A 21,905-nucleotide genomic window follows, 5' to 3' on the forward strand; every position below is an offset into this window, starting at 1 on the left:
CCCAAGAACCAAGACCCCCAAGAACCCAAGTTCCTCGTGAACTTAAGAACCCAAGACCCCCAAGAACCCAAGTTCCTCGTGAACTTAAGAACCAAAGACCCAAGAACCACAAGAATCCACGACTTTAGTGGATGGTCATCACTCGAAGTGGAATGGATACTTTGCTTGGAGGTGATGAGCATGAGAGAGGCGAAGAAGAATTTTCCCCACCAAGAGGTTTTTCCGACCTTCCCCCTTCACCATCTATGACAAGGATTGCACTAACTCCTATGGAGGCTTTCGGCAAGAGGATGATGGACAAGAAGTTAGAAAGCGAAGAAAGAATAGCAGCCATAGAGCGCAAATACCAAGAAAGAATGGCAGCCATATCGCATGAGCGCGAGCAGGCACGCTTGGAAGCCAAAGCAAGACAAGCAAGTGCTTCCTCTTCTGCGAGAAAGTGCTAGCGCTAGGGTTTCTTATATACTTGCTTGCTAAATTTACCCTACCTAGTTCCCAACAAAAGTCACTTAAAAATAATAAGTGAAAATTGGCTAAAATAGGTCTATGCACTGTAAAAACGCTCCTGATTGGTTCTGATGGAAATCTAATGATCATGCTGTGTGCAACCAGAGGATATGCATCTATTCTAAGTGCATGGACATGCACGGTCTGCGAACAGACTCATAAAAGTGCCAGATCACTTCCTAATCTAAATGAACTGAACCCATGTCATGAAGTAGCTTGTCCACGTACACGTAGGGTTAGATGTGCACGTGACATTCCCTCCTTTTCAAAGTGAGGTACTGGTACCGAACTGTATGGCGTCGAGGGAGATCGCCAACAGCGTCTAGGATTCCTGGAAAGGACTTGTAAGGTGCAACGGAATGAATGTTGTACTTTCTCAAGATGAGTGATCCATATTTTGCTCAAGGTTCCTTTTAGTTCTTATGGAAGGGAGAGCCTTCCGTCATTAATGGAGAGTGCTATGATCACGAACAAAGTGAGTGGACACTGTGCGTGCAAGTGGATGAGACTGAGAGATACAGAGAAGAGAGATACGACACCAGAGACGACGTAAAACCCTCCTCCGAAGGCCCCACTCTTGTTGGCGAGAGTGATGATTGATTGCACAACGGGTACAATGATGATGCACAAAACTGATGTAGATCTAGGCTATGTCGACGACAACAACCGGGGTGGCGATGACGACAATAGGACTGAAATTAGAGAGGTTCTAATTGCTGTCCAAAAAACGCTAACTGCTGAAAATCTGCTGTGGACGATTGCTGAATTTTGGGGATGTTTTGGGCTGCTGAAAAACGCTGCAATGCTGTGATGGAAAACGCTGGAATGCTGCTGTCTTTAGGGCTGAAATCGCTGCCTAACTTGCTGCGAATGAAAGCTGAAAACGCTCCGTATTGCAGCCTTTTGATGATGATGAAAACGCTGGAATGGCAGCCTGTAGCGACGGTGAAAACGCTATGTGCAAAGGGGAGCAATGCAGTCCAGATCTTGCTGAAAACGCCTGGGCAAGAGGGTGGCTGGCGATGATGCAAAACGTCAGGGCTGATGGGTGATGGAATCGCCAAGGGGATCTTGGAGAGTCTGCTGAGAGAGGGGGGAACCTGTTTCGCCAATGGCCTACTGTTCTCCTTGCTCATCTGCTGTTTAGGGCTAACCTTGGTTTGCTTATATATTTTCTTACCCAAATTGCCCTACCTACTTTTGTTGGAAAGTCACTTAAATTAATAAGTGAAAAATGTCAAAAATAGGTAAAATAGGCTAAATGCATTGGAAAAATCCCCTAACTGATTCTAATGGATTCTGATGGGAATACTGATGATCATGCTGTGTGCAACCAGAGGATATGCATCTATACTAAGTGACTGGGCATGCATAGTCTACGAATAGACTCACAGAAAGTGCCAGATCACTTCTAATCTAGATTGACTGGACTGACGGAAACCCTGTTATGGTGTAGCTTGTCCACGGACACATAGGGTTGGATGTGTCATGTGACATCCCCTCCTTTTTAAAGTGAGGTACTGGTACCGAGCTGCATGGCTTTCTTGTAGTCTGCCAACAACTCTGGATAATCCTTGAAGAACTCTTCGTCTACCCACACCGCTTCGTGGGTTCCTCGATCCTTGAACTTCAAAAAATATTGTCGCACTTGCTTCTTCGAACCATGGCGAAAGCGATGCAACAACACTTGCTCTGGCTCCATGACTTCAGCTTCATCGATGATCTCCTGTTCTTCTTTCGAAATGTCCTTTGGAGGTGTTCCCTGAAACACTTTCAACCAAGAAACATGGAAAACGTTGTGCATTGACCATGAGTTAGGCAACTGCAATTTCATTGAAACCTCATTTATCTTTTTAATGACTGGAAATGGACCATACATACGAAAAGACAACTTTGGACACTTCTTTCCAACTTGCTTAAGATATTGCTTCATGATTTTTAAATACACCCAATCTCCTTCCTTGATCGAAACATCTTGACGATGCTTATTAGCTTGCCGTGAATAAGATTCGTGAGCCTTGCTTAGGCGAAGCTTCACACTCTTAGAAATCTCATCCAATGATTGACTTTCAGCATTGGCATCAGGCATTTGATTGACCGAGCGAGTCAAAAGTGATTGGAACGGACGGCCAAAAGCTGCCTCATACGGAGTTCGACCAATAGCAGAAGAAAAAGAGTCATTCAAAATAGCCTGTACCAATGGGAGATAGAGCTTCCACTGAGACTGTTGATCATGCACATACGACTTTAACACCAAAAGCCAACTGATTGTAAATTTCTGTTTGACCATCTGACTGTGGATGAAAAGCCGATGAAAAATTCAACTTAGTGCCAAAATTTTCAAAGAGTGCGCGCCAAAAATTGGACGTGAACTTAACATTCCTATTTGAAACAATTGACTTTGACAAACCACAGAGGGGGTACCAATGCTTAATGAACAACCATGCTACATCTTGTGCAGTAACTGTGGCTTTACAAGGAATCAACATGCAAAATTTGTTGAAACGATCAACAATCGTTAAACATTGAGTGTTCCTTGAATGCAAACTTGGTGGTAGGTTAGTCACAAAATACATGGAAATATCCTGAAAAGGTCCATCGAGAATAGGCAACGGAAGCAAGAGGCCTTGCTGCTGTCCGCGAGGAGCTTTTACTTTTTGACATATAGTGCACTGTATGACATAACGAAACACATCTTTTCGCATTTTAGGCCAATAAAAAAATCTTTCAATTTTCTCCAATGTGGTGTTCATTCCCCTGTGTCCACCCGTGAGAGAATCATGTGCATCATGCAATATGGTTGGCCTGAGAGAGGGCAACACACATAAACGTTGACGAAAAAACAACAATCCATCACGAATGAGATAGTTGCTTGGCCCTTGGGAAGCAAGAGCCTGCAACCAATGCTTACCAAACTCGGAATCCGCATACTGATTCTTCATGCTGTCAAAAGACTCACCCTGAATAGAAAATGTGGTTCTTGGCTCAAGAGCCAAAATCTGTCCTTTGCGACTCAACGCATATGCAATAGGGTTAGCTTTTCTAGGCACATACTCAATCAAACCTCCAAATTGCTCAAAAAATTGTGACCACCGTGCTTGGCGATCACTCCAATGTGCACTAGGCATAGACTGGAGTCACTTGAGGGCTTGATGATTTGTGCGCACTGTAAACTCTCTACCATAAAGAAAATGCTTCCAATGCTTAAGAGAGTTAATGACAGACAAAAGTTCTTTATCATAAACTGAATAATTCTTTTCCGCACTATTGAGCTTCCGGCTAAGGAAAGCTACAGGACGACCATGCTGCTGAAGCACAACGCCTATGGCGACATGCTCGCATCCGTCCATACCTCAAAGGGATCATCCCAAGAGGCAAGGATAAGACACGGTATTTCTGTCACCGCAACCTTGAGAGTTGCGAAAGCTTCAATGGCTGCCTTGGGCAAGTCTACGCGGTGACGGCGAGTCTTGACCCCTTTCAAAGCATCAGTCATAGGTGCAGCAATGCGTGCAAAATTCTCTATGTGTGAACTATATGCTTGATATAAACCAAGAAAAGAACGCACACCATATGCAGTTTTGGGCAAATCCCAATTACGAACCTGTTCCACCTTCGCGGGATCTAGCTTGACTCCTTTTGCAGAAATGATGCCGACGATGTCGACGACAAGACGGGCTGAAATCTGAAAACGCTAATGATTGAAATCTGCAAATCTTCTATCTGCTGAATTTTGACTCTATGTCGATGGCGACGATGCAACGACGATGCCCTGAAAACGCAGATGCTGAAATCTGCGTTTCCGGATTGAAACTGCAAACTACGTTAGATCTGACCGTGTGGCGAGGATCTGCTGCAGGAAGGTGAGATCTGCGAGGTTCGGGACTTGCGATGCAGAGTCTTGATGCTGAAAACTGAAAACGCTGGTGCTTTTGGTGGTTCCGTCGCGGTGAATCTGCAAAACGCTGATTTGTCCTGCCGATTTAAAAACGCTAGGGCTGAAATTCGTCCCGATGCAAAAACGCTAGACTTCTGGTGGTCTTGCTGTCGCCAGGCTGCTACAATGCAAAAACGTTGGAGGCTCTGCAAGGCTGAAAACGCTGGTTGTTCTTGTGGCTGAAAACGCTAGGAGTTCCGCCCGGGGGGGGGGGTGTCTTGCTGAGAAGGTGCTTGATGAACACAAGGTTCCCTGCTGCCTCTTCTGCGAGAAAGTGCTAGCGCTAGGGTTTCTTATATACTTGCTTGCTAAATTTACCCTACCTAGTTCACAACAAAAGTCACTTAAAAATAATAAGTGAAAATTGGCTAAAATAGGGAAATTAGATCTATGCACTGTAAAAATGCTCCTGATGGGTTCCGATGGAAATCTCATGATCATGCTGTGTGCAACCAGAGGATATGCATCTATTCTAAGTGCCTGGACATGCACGGTCTGCGAACAAACTCACAAAAGTACCAGATCACTTTCTAATCTTACTGAACTGAACCCATGTCATAAAGTAGCTTGTCCACGTATACATAGGGTTAGATGTGCATGTGACACATTGAGTCTTCTTATCAGAGATGTATGAAATTAACAAGTGCAAGACCATTGAATTGGCTATCTCCGACTGCCCATTTGTCTGTGGGTGAAACGAGGACAATAAGTTAAGCCTTGTGCCTATATTCTCCTAGATTGCTCTCCAAAACAATTCAAGCAGTAACCTAAAATGTGCGACACAAATAACTTAGCGAAATGATCGGCTTTAACTGTCTTCTTTACTGGAATAAAGTGGGTCTGTTTACTGAATCGGTCGAAGACGGTCCAAATGTCATCATGCCCATTCTGAGTCTTCGGAAGATCGAAAATGAAGTCCATTGCTATACTCTCTCAAGGTCGTCTAGGAATGGGTAAAGGTTGTAGGAGATCGGGTGCCTTCTTCTGATCAAACTTGACCTTTTGGCACACCAAACAACTGCAAACAAACCCGTCCACATCCTTTTTGAGTCTTGACCAATAGAAATAGTTCTCCACACCTTTCAGCCTTGCAAAAGGTGGACAATGGCACTTTATCAAAACCTTGTTCCTCAATGTCGGAGTAACACACAACGTTGTCTTCCGCATTATATATCCTTCCTTTAGAGCATAACGTGCAATTGTTTCCCTACTCTGTAATTGGTTAAAGATGTCTGCAAACTCTGGATTTGTGGCATACTGACAACCATATCCTCAAAGTTTTTTTTTTTTTTTTGAGAAAAAGATCCTTCTATTAGTTAATGAAAACTGCCCATAGGGCTACATCCACCTCTGCAAGAGAGGGCTACAACAACCATGGTGGGGAGACTCTCCCAATGAAAAAACAGCATATGTACAATGGGGCTAAATCAAGAGATGGGAGGAGGGAAAAGCCACACAGGTGGACAGTAGTGCCATCTGAGCACCCCCTGGACCATGGAGTAGAACGGCCCAGGGTGCCAGAGTCGAAGGAAAGCCTCGCGGCGCTCCCGCATGCGGTCGGAGCTGCCTTGTAGTCCCTCAAGCTGTCCTCTGAGAGTATGGATCAGCTCTAGCCAAAAGTCACGAACAGTTTCTGCTGGTGGTACAAGGCGAGCCTCAAAGATGCGGAAACAACGGGCCCGCCATATGAACCAGAGAGCTAGGCCGTTGATGAGCTCCCAACACTCCGCTCTCTCACTGCTCCACTCCTGTGGAGTAAGGTCTGTAGCAGGCTGGAGTGTAGGTCGATCCCCCTGTATCACTATCATCCTGCTGGTGGAAGATAGCTCAAACTGAAGTGCCGGGCCCGTGAGGGTGGACCAAGCCGCTGCCCCCCAAGTGTACTGTCGAGCCGTGGAGAGGGCAGGCATCAACCGAAGAACTCGTAGCCACACCTGCTGGGCCGAGGGACAGTCCCAAAGACAGTGACGCTGACTCTCCACCAACTGGTCACAGGCTGTACATGCGGCCGAGAGACCACTATGTACAAGCCAGCTCCCTACTGCTGTGGCTCTGTGTGCAACCAACCACTGGAACAAGGTGACGCGCCTCGGCTGTCTGGAGTCCCACAGCCTCTGCCAAAAAGTTGCCAAGAACTCAACTGTGAGACCCTCCTCCTGCCAATGACGTGCTGCAGCGGGGCGGGCCTCACTCTGTGCTGCAAGTATATGACGTCCAAGCCGAACAGTGTACTGAAAGAAAGGGACTCCTGGGCGGTCTGCAGAAGAGAATGGGTCCCTCCATAGCCACTCACCAGGATCCCACTGTACTCGTGCCAGTGGACAGCACTCCCAAGCCCATAGCCTCCAGTGTCCTGTCTCAAGAGCTGCTGGGTCAGGGTCTATGACGCAAGTCCTCCCACAGATGCCCACAACTCGGATCCTCTGGAAACAACACTCTGCTACCTGCGGGGCCTCTACTGCAACTCTCTGTAGTCATCCCCCACCCTGAAGCTCGAAGAACAGGGCTGGGACAGTCTCTGAGCAAGCCCTGACTGAAATGAGAACCTCCAGTCGTGTGAAGGCTCCCATCCACCGGGGTGCTACTGGCTCGAGAGACTTGAGCCAGTCAGCTGGAATTGACTCTGAGATGTCCTGACACATGCTCTGAACCCCTCTCATGCCCTGTAGTTGGACAACCTGCACCTCCTCTGACAAACCTGTGAACTCTAGCCAGTCACCTAGAGAGCGCGCCGGACCTGCTGCCATGGGACCCCAAGAAACATGAGGCCTACTCCCAACCAAGTGGCCTCGCTGAGTGCTAACCATGGGGTTCCAGACGAGGGGCTGCCGTAGGCGCTCCTCCGTGCACGTCGGCTGTCTCTGCTCTAGGCCACGCCGTAATAGCTCCCAAGAACGAAGCAGACTCACAGCGAATCGGTCCTCCAGTCTCCTGCTCAAACCAACTCGACGCAACTCTGTAAAGATCCATCTGGTCGAAGGTTGCCAAGGGCCTCCTGACTGAGGCACCCTTGCACGAAGCCTCTGCAACAAGAACTCCTTCCAGGGCTCCTCGCCTGGAAGAAGTCCTCTGACGACGAACTTCCCTAGAAGGGCTCTGCTCTGCTGTGCTGGATCAATGATCCCAAGCCCTCCCTGAGAACAGGGAAGTGTGATGACCGACCAAGCCACCTTGGCTCGGGCAATCTGAGTGTCGCGACCTGACCAAAGGAAGTTCCTGATCAGCCTCTGTACCTAGCTGATGCAAGAACTCGAGAAGATCCAGCAAGAAGTGATGTACCACATAGTCGCCAACAACACCTGGTTGGCAACTACTACTCTACCAGCCAGCGAAAGTCGGGCTGAGCTCCAATGTAACAGCTTTCTCCTGATGGACAGGAGAAGAGGAGCAATCTGCTGCTCGGGGGACAAATCCAAACCAACCTGACAACCCAAGTACCGAACTGCAATCCCTGGAGGAATCCACCTGAAACCCTCTCCTGGCATCCAATCTGGCACAGGAGCACTACCAACCGAGAAAGCCACTGTCTTTCTCCAGTTGATCAGTGCGCCCGATGCACAGCAGAAGGTCTCCAAAGCCTGCCCACATCTGTGTAAATTGGCCTCCTGGCCCTCTAAGTACAAGGCTGAGTCGTCGGCAAACTCAGCGTCCAGAAGCTCATCTCCCCGTAGAGGGAGTGCTAAGCCCCTCAAACCAACCTGCTGTGACACCAAAAATCTGCTCATCGCCTCCGCATAGAATAGAAAGAGAAAGGGGGCAAGAGGACAACCCTGTCTGACCGATCGTGTGAGCATGAAGCGCTCACCTCTACCTCCTGCCAAAAGCACCTGACTGTGAGCCTGTCTGTACAAAGCTGACACCCCTCTGATCCAAGCCTCTGAGAAGCCCATCCTGCGTAGCGTGCCCTCTAGAAAGTCCCAGTCGACTCTGTCGTATGCCTTCTCAAAATCGAGAAGAAGAATCACAAGGTCCTCCCCACGGAGCCGTGCAAGGGCGGAAGCCTCCCAAAAAGTGAAGATGTTGTCAAGGATACTGCGTTCCTTGACAAAATCTGTCTGAGTCCCATGTATAAGGCTCTCCAAAAGTGGCTGAATCCTCAAACTCAGAGCCTTGGCAAGAATTTTGTAGGCTGAGTTGAGAATGGTGATGGGGCGCCACTGTCGAATCTCATCCAAGGAGCCACCCTCCTTTGGAATGAGGTAAATCAGGCCCTCACTCATGCTATCCGGCATCACTCCTGTGTGCAGAATGTACTGAAAGGCACTACAAAGATCTGGGCCAAGCAGGTCCCAATACTCCAAGAAGAAGCTGGGAGTCAGCCCATCCTCACCTGGACAGCTACCACGAGGGAGGGCCCTAAGAGCCGTGTGCAGCTCCTCAAGGTGAAGAGGTAACTCAAGCCTCTGCCGCATCTCCTTAGTCACAAGACAGGGCATCTGTGCCCAAACCTGCTCCCTGCATGCATCCTGTCTCTTTGACTTGGGCTCAGCCGACAGTAGCTCACGGTAAAAGTCAGAAGCGACTGCACGCATATCCTCAGGCTCACAAACAACTGACCCATCGGGTCTCCTCAACTGATTGACCTTGGCATGCGAGTGCCGAGGTCCCACTGTCTCAAAAAAACCACCTGTCACCCTGTCACCCACCTGAGTCCACTGAGATGCCTGTCGATGAAAGGCAAACTCATGGCGCCTCTCCTCTGTGCAAGCAAGCTCTTGTCGAGCCTGCTGTAACTGCTCCTCCAACCATGGACTGTCTGGATGCTGCTCCTGCATCCTCTGTAGTGAAGCAATGCCTCGTCTGAGACGCTGCTCCTCCTCTCTCGCTGTAGCCCGTCGAGCCAGAGACTCCTGGAGAAAGAAGTGGCTAAGCTGAGCTAGGCCTGAGGCCACTCTGTCGGCAGGTGGAGCCTGGCTGTCCATGCCCTCTGTCTATAGAGCCTCGACCCTCTCTCTGAGTGCTGAGTCCAACAAGACCCGCTCTGGGATGCGAAGCATCGTGCTCCCACTCCTCTGCCTATCTGCCACTGTGAGAATCACTGGTGCATGGTCCGAGAAGGATGTCCCTGCCAGGATGTCCACTGATCCCCCCAAGTCACTGAAGTGGTCACTAGTGTAGAAGCGATCTATGCGCGATAGATTCACTCCTCCCACTCTGCGGTCCGATCTAGAGAAGGCAAGACTCTCTGGAGGCCTCACAAAGCCAGAATGCTGCCATGTATCCGAGATTCTCAGCGTCATACAAAACCTCTCCCAAGCTGCTAACTCGACTCCATGCACAGTAGCATGGCTGCCTCCGATCCTGTCAGAAGGGTCCTCCAACATGTTGAAGTCCCCTCCTACACACCACTGGTCAACCTGTGGCAAAGACTCAACAATCTGTGACCAAAACTCTGCACGAGCACTCGCCACATTGGGCGCATAGATGTTCAGGAAACCCACAAGGCTACCCTGAACCTGCATAGTAATCCACTGAGCCCTGCCTGGTACAATAATCCCTCTGCCCACAATGGCCTGCTGTAGTGAGTCCGCAATAGTCATACATACCCCACCCTGGATGCCTCCAGGTCCAAAAGCAGCTGACCGAAAGGTATCATAGCGTCCACGCAAAATCTGACCACATCGCCGAATGCGGCTCTCAGACAAATGGTGCTCCTGAAGCATAAGGAGATCAATCTCTCCTCCCACAAGGCAACGCTGAAGCTCCTGACGCAATCGGCCCCGTTGTCGCTGAAACTGGGGCCCACCTAGTCCCTGCACGTTCCACGAGACGATCCTCATGGGGAGCGAGAGAGAACAGATGCTGCCGCAGCAGCAAGACGAGCTATCTTCGAAGCAGGCTTGGATGGGGAGTAATCCGAGCGTCCTCTAGATAGGCGAGATTGCAGTGAGTGCCTGGTCCAAGCCCAAGCAGAGCGAGCCGTGCGTAAAGCAACCTCCTCTGTCCAGGAGTCCTCATGAATGAATACATAGCAAGGCAAACACTGCGTATCAGCAAAAAAGTACACCACAATGTGTCTACATCCTGCTGAGTCTGGGGGTGTCACCGCAAACTTGGCCAGTGGCCACAACATCTGCAGCAAATCTGTAACGCCAAGTTCTCCCATGTGGTGAGAGAACTCGAGAACCTGTGTATGCAACCATCCCACCACTGAGTCGAGGGACCACTCTGTCTCAGTCCTGCCACAGAGGGGGAAGGAGAAACCAACTGCTGAGTCCAAGGCCTATGTCCCCCTAGCGGCGAGGAACAAAGTGTGGACTCTGAAGCAGGCTGCCTCGTGGTCTGCTGCGGAGTCGCCAAGAAAACGAGTAAACCTGTAATCGAAGAAATCCCAGCGGCGTCGGAGGTCAATGCTCGTCAAACCACGCGGGATAGCTGCAAGAGAAGATGTCTGAATCTGCAGAGGGGGCCGCATGAAGGGCTGACCCTCTCTCGCTAGGCGACTCGTGGCAAAGGTGCTGCCAAGAGATCTCCTAGCCGCCGGCGAGGGTCCAGTCTCCTGAGCCGACTGAGGTACTGAAGCAGGAGGAGGGGGAGAAGGGGCTTGGGGGGGCGGGGGAGAGGAGAACCGGGGTGGGGCGGCAGAGACATGGGGGGGGCGAGGTGGGGGGTGAGCGGTAGCAGAGGGCGGGGGAGGGCATGAGGAGGAGGAGGGGAGATCGGAAGGCGGAGCGGCTGGCGAGGGTGAAGCGGAGGTGGAGGCTGGCGAAGGAGGCTCCTCCTGCTCAAGAGGCCCAAAGCGGTTCCCCGTGGGAACCCACTGCTGCTGAGTAGGCACCTGGGGGCCACTCTGAGTGCCAGGCTGTCGCTGTGGCCCCTGGCGTCGACGGCCACGGGCCTGCTGCCACCCCTCCTCCGCTGGAGCCCCAGGCTCGGAGGGTGGCGCTGAATCTGTGCTTTGTGTCGCTGGCTGTGGCTGCGGCCCAGCCTTGGCAGGTTGGGGCTGAGGCTGGGGTGCGGGTCGTGGTCTCCTCCGTGGACAGGCCTTCGCTAGGTGGCCCATCTGTCTGCAAATGAAGCACTGGTTCGGGAGACCCGAGTACTCCACACTCTGTCGAAACCAACCCCCACTCACCCGAGGCAGAAGGATGACCTTCGGGAGCGTGTGGGTATCTCTGACCAAAACTCGAACTGAAGGGATGCCAGCCGCCTTGGCAGCTACTGATGCTGCCGTACGAGGTGTCTCCAGGACTTTCCCGATGGCGGAGCCAATCCTGGAGAGAAGTGGAAGGTACTCCCTCCGTAAACCCGGAAAGCAGACTGAGATGGGGATGTCTGCCTCCTCTACAAGCACATCCGAAGTCGGGTCAAAACCATGTCGCCACTGTCGAAAGTGGGCGCGTGATGCTCGGATGGCCAGTGGACTCATAGCAATGACCTTGGAGGCCATCTCGGAAGTCTCGAACTCAATCTGGTAGTACCCCCGTCCGAGAATCTGGACATCCAAGATCTTGCCCACCTCTGCGAGAAGGCGGGCCTGGAGAAGGTCTCGCAGCTCTCCTCTGCTAGGTCGAGTGCCGAGAACCTTGCGGATGACCGAAGTCGCCTGCAAGCGCTCTACCTCTGCGGCAAGGCTCGCTTGCTCTGTCGGCGAAAGAGCAAGTCGAATGGTGGGCTCAGCGGGGTCGGGTGAGGGGGCTTCAGGCGAGTCCCTCTGTGGTGAAGGTGGAGCCTCCATCTGTGTCTACTGCTCTGGCGTAAGAAGAGGACGACGGGAGGATGCTGCAGAAGGGCGCGCAAACACTGCTCCAAGGAGTTGGAACAGATGCCGAGAGTGCCGAAACTGCAGGGAGCAACCGAGGCGGGGGGCCCAAACTGATGGGTGAGCGGGCCGAGACGGGGGGGGGGGGAGATAAAGCGGGTTTGGGCTAAGGGATGAGGGCGTGAGGCGGCAGCATGGGATGAGGCCGAGGGCGGGTGGCGGCAGCAGGGGGCTGAGGGCGGGCAGAAAGGCTGGAACAGGGCAGCGCGAGGGGGGGGGGCAGCGGGGGTAGAGGGCAGGCGGGAGGGACAGCAGGCGGGGGGCAGCGGGGGCTGAGGGCAGCACGAGGAGGACAGCGGGCAGCACGTGAGGGAGGGAGGGAGGGGAGGGGGGGGGGGAGGAGGCGATGGCGATGGCGCAGCGGGAGAGTACAGCAGCAGCGAGCTGTCTGGGCCGTTTCCTGGGTAGGTCATATCCTCAAAGTTCTGATCATGGAGTACCGAAATAGTCGATATTTGTGGCTTTCGAGACAACGCATCTGCCACCGGGTTTCTTCTGTCCCTTAAGACGGACAATGTGAAAATGAAACTGTGACAAAATATTTGCCCATCTCATTTGCTTGTGCGAAAACTGTTTCTAGAACAAGAAGTATCTCAAACTTGGGTGATCGGTGAACACTAAAAAATCTACAAGTAGAAAATGGCGCCACCGAGTAAGAGCATGAATGACTGCCAAAAGCTTCTTCTCGTAAATTTGTGTAACCCGCTCTGGTCCCGAGAACATTCTACTCTCATAAGCTAGAACACGGCCCTCCTGCATTAAGACTGCCCCCAGACTGCGTCCACACGCATCACTGTAAACCTCAAATTGTTCCTGCAAATTCGATAGAATCAACAGTGGACATGTCGTCAACTTTTCCTTTAAAGTCTTGAATGCTGCAATCTTTGATGGTCAAAGTGTGCAACGGAGAAGCAATTTCTACAAACTTTCGAGTAAACAACCTATAGTAGGAACATAAGCCCAAAAAGCTACAAACTTCATTAAATTTTTCAAATCTGGCCAATCTCTAATAGTTTCGACCTTGGCCACGTCCATCTTTACACCCTCTAAAGAAACAATGTGTCCCAAAAAGCGTCTCTTTGGTAAAAAAAGCTTGCTCTTTTTCCAATTAACCACCAGTTTATGTTGCCGTAGTGCGTGAAAAATTTGTAATGATGGTGTCTATGCGTTGCCTCACTCTTGGAGAATACGATGATATCGTTGAAAAAGGTGCCTATAAATGATTGGCACTCTCTAAAAATCTTGTGCATCATCCTGTTGAACGTTGCAAGAACATTTGTGAGACCAAAGGTATCACCAAATACTCGTACAATCCAAAGGACTTCCTAAACGCGGTCTTGTATACATCTCTAAGAGCGATCTTGATCTAATGATAGCCACTTTTCAGGTCGATTCCACTAAAGCATGTAGAATCCTGTTAACCTGTCCAATATATCATTGATCCTTGGTATTGGAAACTTGTTCTTGATGGTGATTTTTTTGAGAGCTCTGTAGTCAATGCACATTCTCCAAGTTCCATCTTTCTTCAATACCAACAACCCTGGCGAACATATGGTGATCTACTCGGCTGAGAGTGAGAGAGAGGGTGCTTTTATAGCCTCTGGAAGCTGGCAGGAATAGAGTGGGTCTTCTTGGCATAAATAGAGTAGAGAGAATGTGCCTAGGGCTAGAGAGAGAGAGAGAGAGAGAGAGAGAGAGAGAGAGAGAGAGAGAGAGAGAGAGAGAGAGAGAGAGAGAGAGATGGCTTTTTCTTTCTGCTAAAAAGAGAGAGAATGGAGGCGCCCTCGTTTTTGCTGCTTTTTTAATACGGAGCTGCCCACTTATTAAGTGGGTGACCAGGCACTTAATAAAATGGTATGAACTTATTAAAAACTCACCAATACCTTATAAGCTGAAAACAATGCTAACACACTCACAACCCAAGCGTCTCTGGATGCAGTTTCATGCACAGATTGAATGCGAACATAGACTCCTTGGATGTGTGCTACTTAGCACGAATGATGGCTCCATTTATAGAGAGAGAGAGAGAGAGAGAGAGAGAGAGAGAGAGAGAGAGAGAGAGAGAGAGAGAGAGAGAGAGAGAGAGAGAGAGAGAGAGAGAGAAGAAGAAGAAGAAGAAGAGTATTTTATCATCGTAGGAAACTATCCCAAGAGACCTTAAAGATCCATCCGACGAGGAGAGTTGAACTCAAGAGAGAGACCTGATGGGGTCGCAACCAACCCTCTCAAGGGCGCCCACACCGTTGCTGATGTGGTATTTGCTTTTGAATGCGTAAATGGAATGTACACTCATGAATTACCTCAATGTAGACTATATTGACTCGAATGGGGAATGTCGCCGCAGTAACTCTTCAAAATGAAGCACCTTTGGGGCGTATTTGATGCACCTTTGTACCTGTCTCAATAAGGGGTTGTTGATGGCCACCAAGGGATAGATCTGGGTGTCACAAAGTGATGATGTGGCATGCCCAAATGGAAGAGAAATGACCAAGTGAACAAGAGAAACTGGGCCAACCAATTGAAAGAACTTATGGAGCACCAGCTAAGGGGCCTAAAACCCTAAAGACCAGAAGCTTGAACTCAGTAGCTGATTTTTATGCCACGTGGCTAGGTTGTACGGATTTTTGTAAATTAGGGTGGCTGTTTTTGGAGTTTCCAACGCTAGCTTTTGACAGCAGATGCTTTTGGGTTACGTGCTTTTAGAATGGAAGTTTTTCGGGGCTCCGCTTTTGGGCAAGTTTAAAAGGACCCTTGGTCCTCATTCTCTACGAAGCATCTGGGTGTAGCAGAGGACCCTCGGGGGTTGTACTGTTGCGACTTGTAATAATAAAGAAATACCGAAAGGGGTGCCAGTCTTTGGGGCCAATGTATCTGGGCGCGGAACTCCACCGTGCCGTCTCTCTCTCTCTCTCTCTCTCTCTCTCTCTCTCTCTCTCTCTCTCTCTCTCTCAAAGTTTAGTGATTTTTGCAGTTCTGTTCGTGGTTGCTATTGATTTCTCGCTTGGAGTGTCCAAGCCTGTAACAGTGGTGTTAGAGCTTAGAAAGATTCTTCTTCTACGGAGGATCGGATCCCTTTTGCAGCACATACGGGTTCTTGCGGAGAATTTGGCAGAGACAACACCTCTCATCGGGGAGGCGAAGAAAAGTTGGAACCCGGCACGGAACTGAAGAAAACATGAAGATTTGGGCAAATTTTTGGCGGGGAAGTTTGCCTGAGCGGAGTACATACGTCAACTCCAAGTTGACACGTGTGTGAGACTGATCAAGTACTCCAAAGACCCGAAATTTGTGGAACACCTGAAGGATTACCCGATTGATGAGATTCACTGGAGAAGGCGTAAGACCATAGAATTGTTAGAGTTCAGGTATCTCTCTAGATTCATCCAGTTGGTTCCAGTTTCTCCCAGGGATAGGTGTTACAGAGTGAGGATTGTTTTGTGGCTGTGCTCGACTAGTGTGAGGTAGGTAATTGTACCCCCAGAGGGGCTTGGAGCAGAGGCAGAGAAGCTAGCGTTTTGCTGCAGATCAGCCAGCATTTTTGGCCTGAAATCAGCCCAACGTTTTTGCTCAGCAGATCAGTCCCAGCGTTTTCATGGGCAGCAGGTGCAGTGCTCGGAGATCATCTCTACGGTGCAGTACCTCCTCAGGACAGCCCAGCCTTCACGTCGCACAACAGTCTGCACGCTGCTCAGATTCTTCTCCTTGTGTGCTGTTAGGGTTTTCTCTGCAGTTGCACACGTCACATCGCACAGCAGGGGCAGCCTTTGCGTCACATGGCAGCCTGCACGCACATCAGAGAAGAAGAAGAAGAGAATTTTAACGTTGCAGGAAACTATCCCAAGAGACCGAGAGAGAGAGAGACGGGGGGGGGGGGGGGGGGGGGGGGGCAAGGTAATGCCAAAGGTTGGATATGGGTGTGTGTGTGTTTTCATATTGCCAAAGGGCTCCTTGAATATTTTTCTCGACGCTAGATTGAGCCAAACAAAGGTGGGGTGTGTGTGTGTGTGTGTGTGTGTGTTTTCATATTGCCAAAGGACTCCTTGAGTATTTTTCTCGATGCTAGATTGAGCCAAAAAAAGGAAACTTTTTTTAATTTTTATTGAGACGAGAAGTTTTTGCATGAAACTTCCTCACATCTTTCTACTCAAGAATTTGATCGTCACGGGAATTGGGTTGTAATGCCAGATGCCCATTGAAGTGTAATAACATCCGTCAAAACTTGTGTACAAACCACTTATGCAAGTGTTCGAAAAGTGGAAAACCTAATCTAATGGACTTGTTGAGGCATGTAGGTCCTGCGAACAGGCTCAGAAAATGGCCGGTACCAAATCCCCTTGGCTCTAAGGCACTACTATATACAGGATTGGCTTTGTAAGTCTCTATAGCATGGCCACATGGCACATAGAGCCATGTGCACGCAGCAGCATACATATCACTCGTTGCAAAGGAGTAGCGCTCTCTTTGGCGAGGTGCCCACCCCACTCAAGAGACCTAGAAGCCCATATCGATGACGGATCAGAGCTATTAGAGTCCCATAGGAGAAAGAGTCAAGACATCTAGTTATGCAGAAATACATCCTTCTATAAGAGAGACACTCAATTGAGAGCCATTAGCGTCTTCAAAGACCAATACGGCCTGTGAGACCAAAACACTGAAACAGTGTCTACAATGCAACGTACCTTACATCTAATTGACACAGAAAACAAGCCTATTGGTAAAGGCTCATAAGTGCCTATCTGAAAGTACACCCATAATCCAAAATGCGCAAGATTTCACAGAAAATGTACTCTCCTTTTTTCTTACATTGTAGTGACTTAATGTTTCTTGCCTGCACACTCCGTTTGGTCTCATGTCTCGATTGTGTAACTCTCACATACTCGGAGGGATGCACACTCTAAACAATCTATCTAGACCTATCTAAGTGGATATAAAAACATCAATGTAGACTCTTTTCAGTTTTTTTTTTCTATTTCAATTTAGAGGGCCTCAATGCTAGCCAGACTCTTTTAAGTTTCTTTTCCTTTTCAATTTATCTAGATCAACAAAGTGGTTTACTTTCCTATCTAAAAACATGCAGACTCTTTTAAGCTTTTTTTTTTCTTTTCAATTTAGAGGGCCTCAATGCTAGCCAGAAAATGTCATGTGCACCTTTGTGTATAAGGGCACGCATCATCACGTTTGGTTCTGCTAACATGTTTTTCTTTTGTTTGCAGAACATTTGCGGATGGCTTTCCCAACTTGTTTGTGCCCAATGCGCACAGCATTCGCAGCCAGCATGTGGCTTTTCTAGCATCATTCAGCTCACCTGCAGTGATTTTTGAGCAGCTCTCCATTATATATGCTCTTCCTCGAATGTTTGTCTCATCATTTACTTTGGTACTGCCTTTCTTTCCAACTGGCACGTTTGAACGCATGGAAGATGAAGGAGACATTGCAACAGCTTTTACTCTGGCAAGAATACTGTCTAACATTCCAATTTCAAGGGGCGGTCCTACAAGCCTCGTCATATTTGATATTCATGCCCTACAAGTAAGCAACGAAAAAAATATGCCTGCTAGTCTCAAATGTATGACAATTCAGGTTTTTGTTTTCTATGTTTGGGGAATTGAGCTAGGGTTTAATGCAGAACAACAATATGTTAGTTTGGTATCGATTGGTGAAGGTGTTTAAGGTGTGAACAGGAGAGGTTCTATTTTGGTGACAGCGTGCTACCGTGTTTTGAAAGTGGAATACCGCTTCTTAAGCAGCGGCTTCATCAGCTTCCAGATGCAGCAAATGTAAGCCATTTTTGTGGTTTGTAGTATTGAAGAGCTAAGCAGCCAGACAGCATGGTGAACTTGGTGCATGGAAAGTAATCTGGCAGAAAACCTGTCTTGAATTTTAACCTTTACTTGTGCCAGATACATGCAGGTCACCATTGCATTTCCAGATGATGGTGCTTGGAAACGTTTTTATAAGCAGTTGCAACATTTTCCAACAGTAATGGATTTTGATTTCCGTTTTACCACTGTATGCATGGCTGTTTGGCGGTCTGTAATTATCAATCCATCTTGCCATCCTTATAATGAAGCAACCTCCATGGTTGGTTCTGCAGATAATCTGCACAAAAGTGAGGGAGGGAGAGAAGCGGATAGTGCGCCTTAAGGAAGGAGAGGCGTCTGGACAGCATGTGGTTATTGTGGATGATCTGGTCCAGTCAGGGGGTACTCTTATTGAGTGTCAGGTAATCTGTGCTTATATTACTATTCATCACTGTGTACTTTAGAAAGGTTCAACAACATTCAACGTACAATTTTACACTTGTTCTTTGTACCCGTATGTACGTATTATAGGATGGGAACAAATCTTGGTTTGCATGTATACGTGTGTTGAATGGCCAGTTCATAAGCTGTTAGCTGATAGGCCTTTTGCCATGCAGAAAGTTTTACTGGCACATGGAGCTGCAAAAGTTAGTGCCTACACGACTCATGGTGTATTTCCAAGCAGATCTTGGGAAAAGTTTTTGCAGAAAGGTTGGATCCAAGATCTCAAATGGTTTTTATTTTTGGTACAACCTCATTTCGATCAGTAATGCCAGTGCTTTGTTCTTTTAGCAGATAATGCTGAGCAGGGATTTGCGTACTTTTGGATCACCGACTCTTGCCCACTGACAGTAAAGGAGGTGCAGGGAAAAGCCCCCTTTGAAATTCTGAGTCTTGCAGGATCCATTGCTGCTACGCTTCACATTTAACGAAGGGGTTGGGGAGAGCTGTTAGCTTTTGTGCATGTGGCACATGACTATCCCATGGAATCCTCGCATCTTATCACCATGAGTTATGTACTTGAGTAGGTGCATATGCAGTTACACAGGTCCTAAATAAGAAGTCTTTGGATCTAGCAAAAACGCCCTTGCGGGGAGCTCAAGTCCTGCAGAACACAAAGTTGGTTTTACCCTGAGTGATATATTTTTCTTCTTTTTAGCTTCTTACATCGAACGAGTATTGGTAGCCAATAGCTGTAAAGCGCAGCTGTTGATGATCTGCTTTTACATGCATTTATTCTTGAATAGAACATCCAGTTCTGGCCGTAGCACGTGTTCTAAGGATCAATGTTTCTAAAGCATGTGCCATCCTCATCAAGCGGCAATCTTGATGGCGACTTTTGAGTCTGTCATAGGTCTCATGCAGAATGGAATCACCAGAACAATACCGCACTAACATATTGAAAATAGTGGGCATCGTGCAAGTCACTTGTGCACTAAGATTCCATGGACCCTAAATCGTCCCGTACATTTGGATTTGTTGGGAGGGAAAGCATAATCAAAACCTTATTTGGTAAAGCCTCAACCGCTTTGTGAAGCAACAAATTATAATTATTATGATCATTTCTACATATTTTCAATGATTAAAATAGAAGACTGAGAATTGACGAGAAATATTCTTTTGCTAGGCATCGGCAATGGCAACACGAGAGCCAAAGTTTATGGTCTTCGAAACATTCAAAAATTGCTTGGGATAGAGATTCAATAGGAATGGAAATGTTGGACATTGGCAAGGTTACTAAGAGGATTACGAAGCATTCACATGCCACTAAGAAATCTCTGAAGAATCTTACTTATTTTTCATTGAATCAAATCGACCTCTAAAAAGATCTCAAATAACTTTATGTAAGTCGAAGTACTTGTCACTTTGATAAGTGATCAAAAGATAGCGTGTTTGTGAGCTTAAGAGCTAATACCAATGCGAGAAGCTCTGTCTCGTACCTCCCTAGGATGTGCTCATCTTGGTGGTGGTGATGATGCTCATAGGCTGCCTCTTGTTATAAGACAACCCATTAACAACCTTTGTGTGGAAGGCTTTGTGAGTCTGGGTAGTACTAGCACTGGTTGACAAAGAAGCTTTTGCTTGAAAGTTGTAAAAAATTCTTGCTCTATTTGTGTCCATTGACAGTTAACCTTTTTCTCGGTTAAATCATCAATGCCTAGCTAGTACAAAAACTTTCCTATGCATCTTTGATATTAAGAGTACATCTCAATAAAACCTTGAAGCTCATGAAGGTTCTTTGAGATTGGCCACTCCTCTTATCACTCTAATTTGTTGGGGGTCCATTCTTATACAATCTTTAGAAATGATGTGACTTATTTTTTGTATAGCTTTTGATTTTGCACGCCTTGAAAAATTGTCCTTTAGTGATCCGTATGCTCATCAAGTTTTGGAGTAGAGAATATTATCATGTGTAAGCCCTTTGCTTACAAGAGAGTCTATCCATCACCTGTTAAATGTAACCGGTGCAACATTGAATTCGAAAATCTAAATGTGGTTTTATAAATGTCGTTTGGCACTATTCAAATTTGGTGATAACTACTTTTAAGGTCAACTTTGTTTAAATATGATAGCCTTGTAGTTTCTCAAACTAGTCCTCAATCACACACATTCGGTATGAACTATCCTACCTTTGCACTAAAAGTAGTGCAGAACAGGAAAGAGATTAACTTGGTATAATCTACCCTTCCCCAAAAATTCGTTTACTTGTGTCATGATCTCTTCTTGTTGTGCATAAGAAAATAAGGTTGTTTGTTAAAAGGAGAGCTTTTGTAAAATTCAATACCATGGCTATCTTCTCTGGGAGGAGGGAGTTTCCTTGGAATGGAGTCATGAACAAAGAAACACGCTCATGAAGAAAACCTTTAAAGACAATTCGTCGTCAGATGAGTCCTAATTATGAGGGTAGATTAACTTGGTTTAATCTATCCTTCCCCAAAAAATCGTTTACTTGTGTCATGATCTCTTCTTCTTGTGCATAAGAAACTTAATAAGGTGGTTTGTTAAAATGAGAGCTTTTGTAAAATTCAATACTATGACTATCTTCTCTTGGAGGAGGGAGTTTCCTTGAAAATCGAGTCACGAAACAAAGAAGCACGCTCATGAAGAAAACTTTTAAAGACAATTTGTCTTCAGATGAGTTCTAATTATGAGGGTAGATTAACTTGGTTTAATCTACCCTTCCTCAAAAAATCGTTTACTTGTGTCATGATCTCTTCTTGTTGTGCATAAGAAACTTAATAAGGTGGTTTGTTAAAAGGAGAGCTTTTGTAAAATTCAATAATATGGCTATCTTCTCTTGGAGGAGGGAGTTTACTTAGAATGGAGTCACAAAACAAAGAAGCATGCTCATGAAGAAAACATTTAAAGACAATTTGTCTTCAGATGAGTTCTAATCGTGAGGAGAGAAGCATGCTCATGAAGAAATTTTTTAAAGACAATTCGTCTTTAGATGAGTTACAATTATGAGGAGAGGATAGTTTTCCCGTTAGTAACATAATCGTATATGTGAAATATACTCTATTGATTTATAAGAAGCTTCTTGAGATACAAGTGGAATTGTGTTACCCTTTGTATTTGCATGAATTGCTACCTCTGCATCTCTATTATGAAATTTAGTAATTTTATTAGAGAATTCTAAATTGAATAACATGTGTATGCACCAAGGAGATCCTACCTAAACATCATCATCCCATCTTCATGCTGCAAGGAAGACACATAGGATTCTTCTTGAACAACATACCCTTGAATGTGAACTTGAACTTTTCCAATTAAAAGAGCGATTTGAGCGCCTTGTATTAGAATTAGTGTTAATGAGGGTAAGTGTTAGTGGCGTTCATGGATGATTAGAATAATGGAGTCAATCACAAACTGATCAAAGTAAACTCAATGTGTATGC

General features: G+C 47.3%; 1 protein-coding gene across 2 annotated transcripts in view; it reads left to right on the plus strand.

Moving 5' to 3' along the window:
• LOC147424180 (Phosphoribosyltransferase family protein) overlaps positions 1-19,274 on the plus strand; it is a 75,770-nt gene extending 56,496 nt beyond the window's left edge. Inside the window, exons 2-7 of one of the 2 annotated variants that reach the window (XM_086501803.1) lie at positions 17,420-17,735; positions 17,888-17,983; positions 18,117-18,215; positions 18,301-18,429; positions 18,625-18,718; positions 18,803-19,274. In XM_086501803.1, coding sequence (XP_086357929.1) covers positions 17,420-17,735; positions 17,888-17,983; positions 18,117-18,215; positions 18,301-18,429; positions 18,625-18,718; positions 18,803-18,936 — 868 coding nt within the window. In that variant the 3' untranslated portion in view covers positions 18,937-19,274. The remainder of the gene's footprint in view (positions 1-17,419; positions 17,736-17,887; positions 17,984-18,116; positions 18,216-18,300; positions 18,430-18,624; positions 18,719-18,802) is intronic. The other variant, XM_086501804.1, reaches the window with a different exon arrangement.
• Positions 19,275-21,905: the final 2,631 nt, after the last annotated feature.

This window comes from Adiantum capillus-veneris, chromosome 26, assembly GCF_014529385.1.
Source record: "Adiantum capillus-veneris isolate H3 chromosome 26, ASM1452938v2, whole genome shotgun sequence".
In the NCBI taxonomy this organism is placed as follows: Eukaryota; Viridiplantae; Streptophyta; class Polypodiopsida; order Polypodiales; family Pteridaceae; genus Adiantum; species Adiantum capillus-veneris.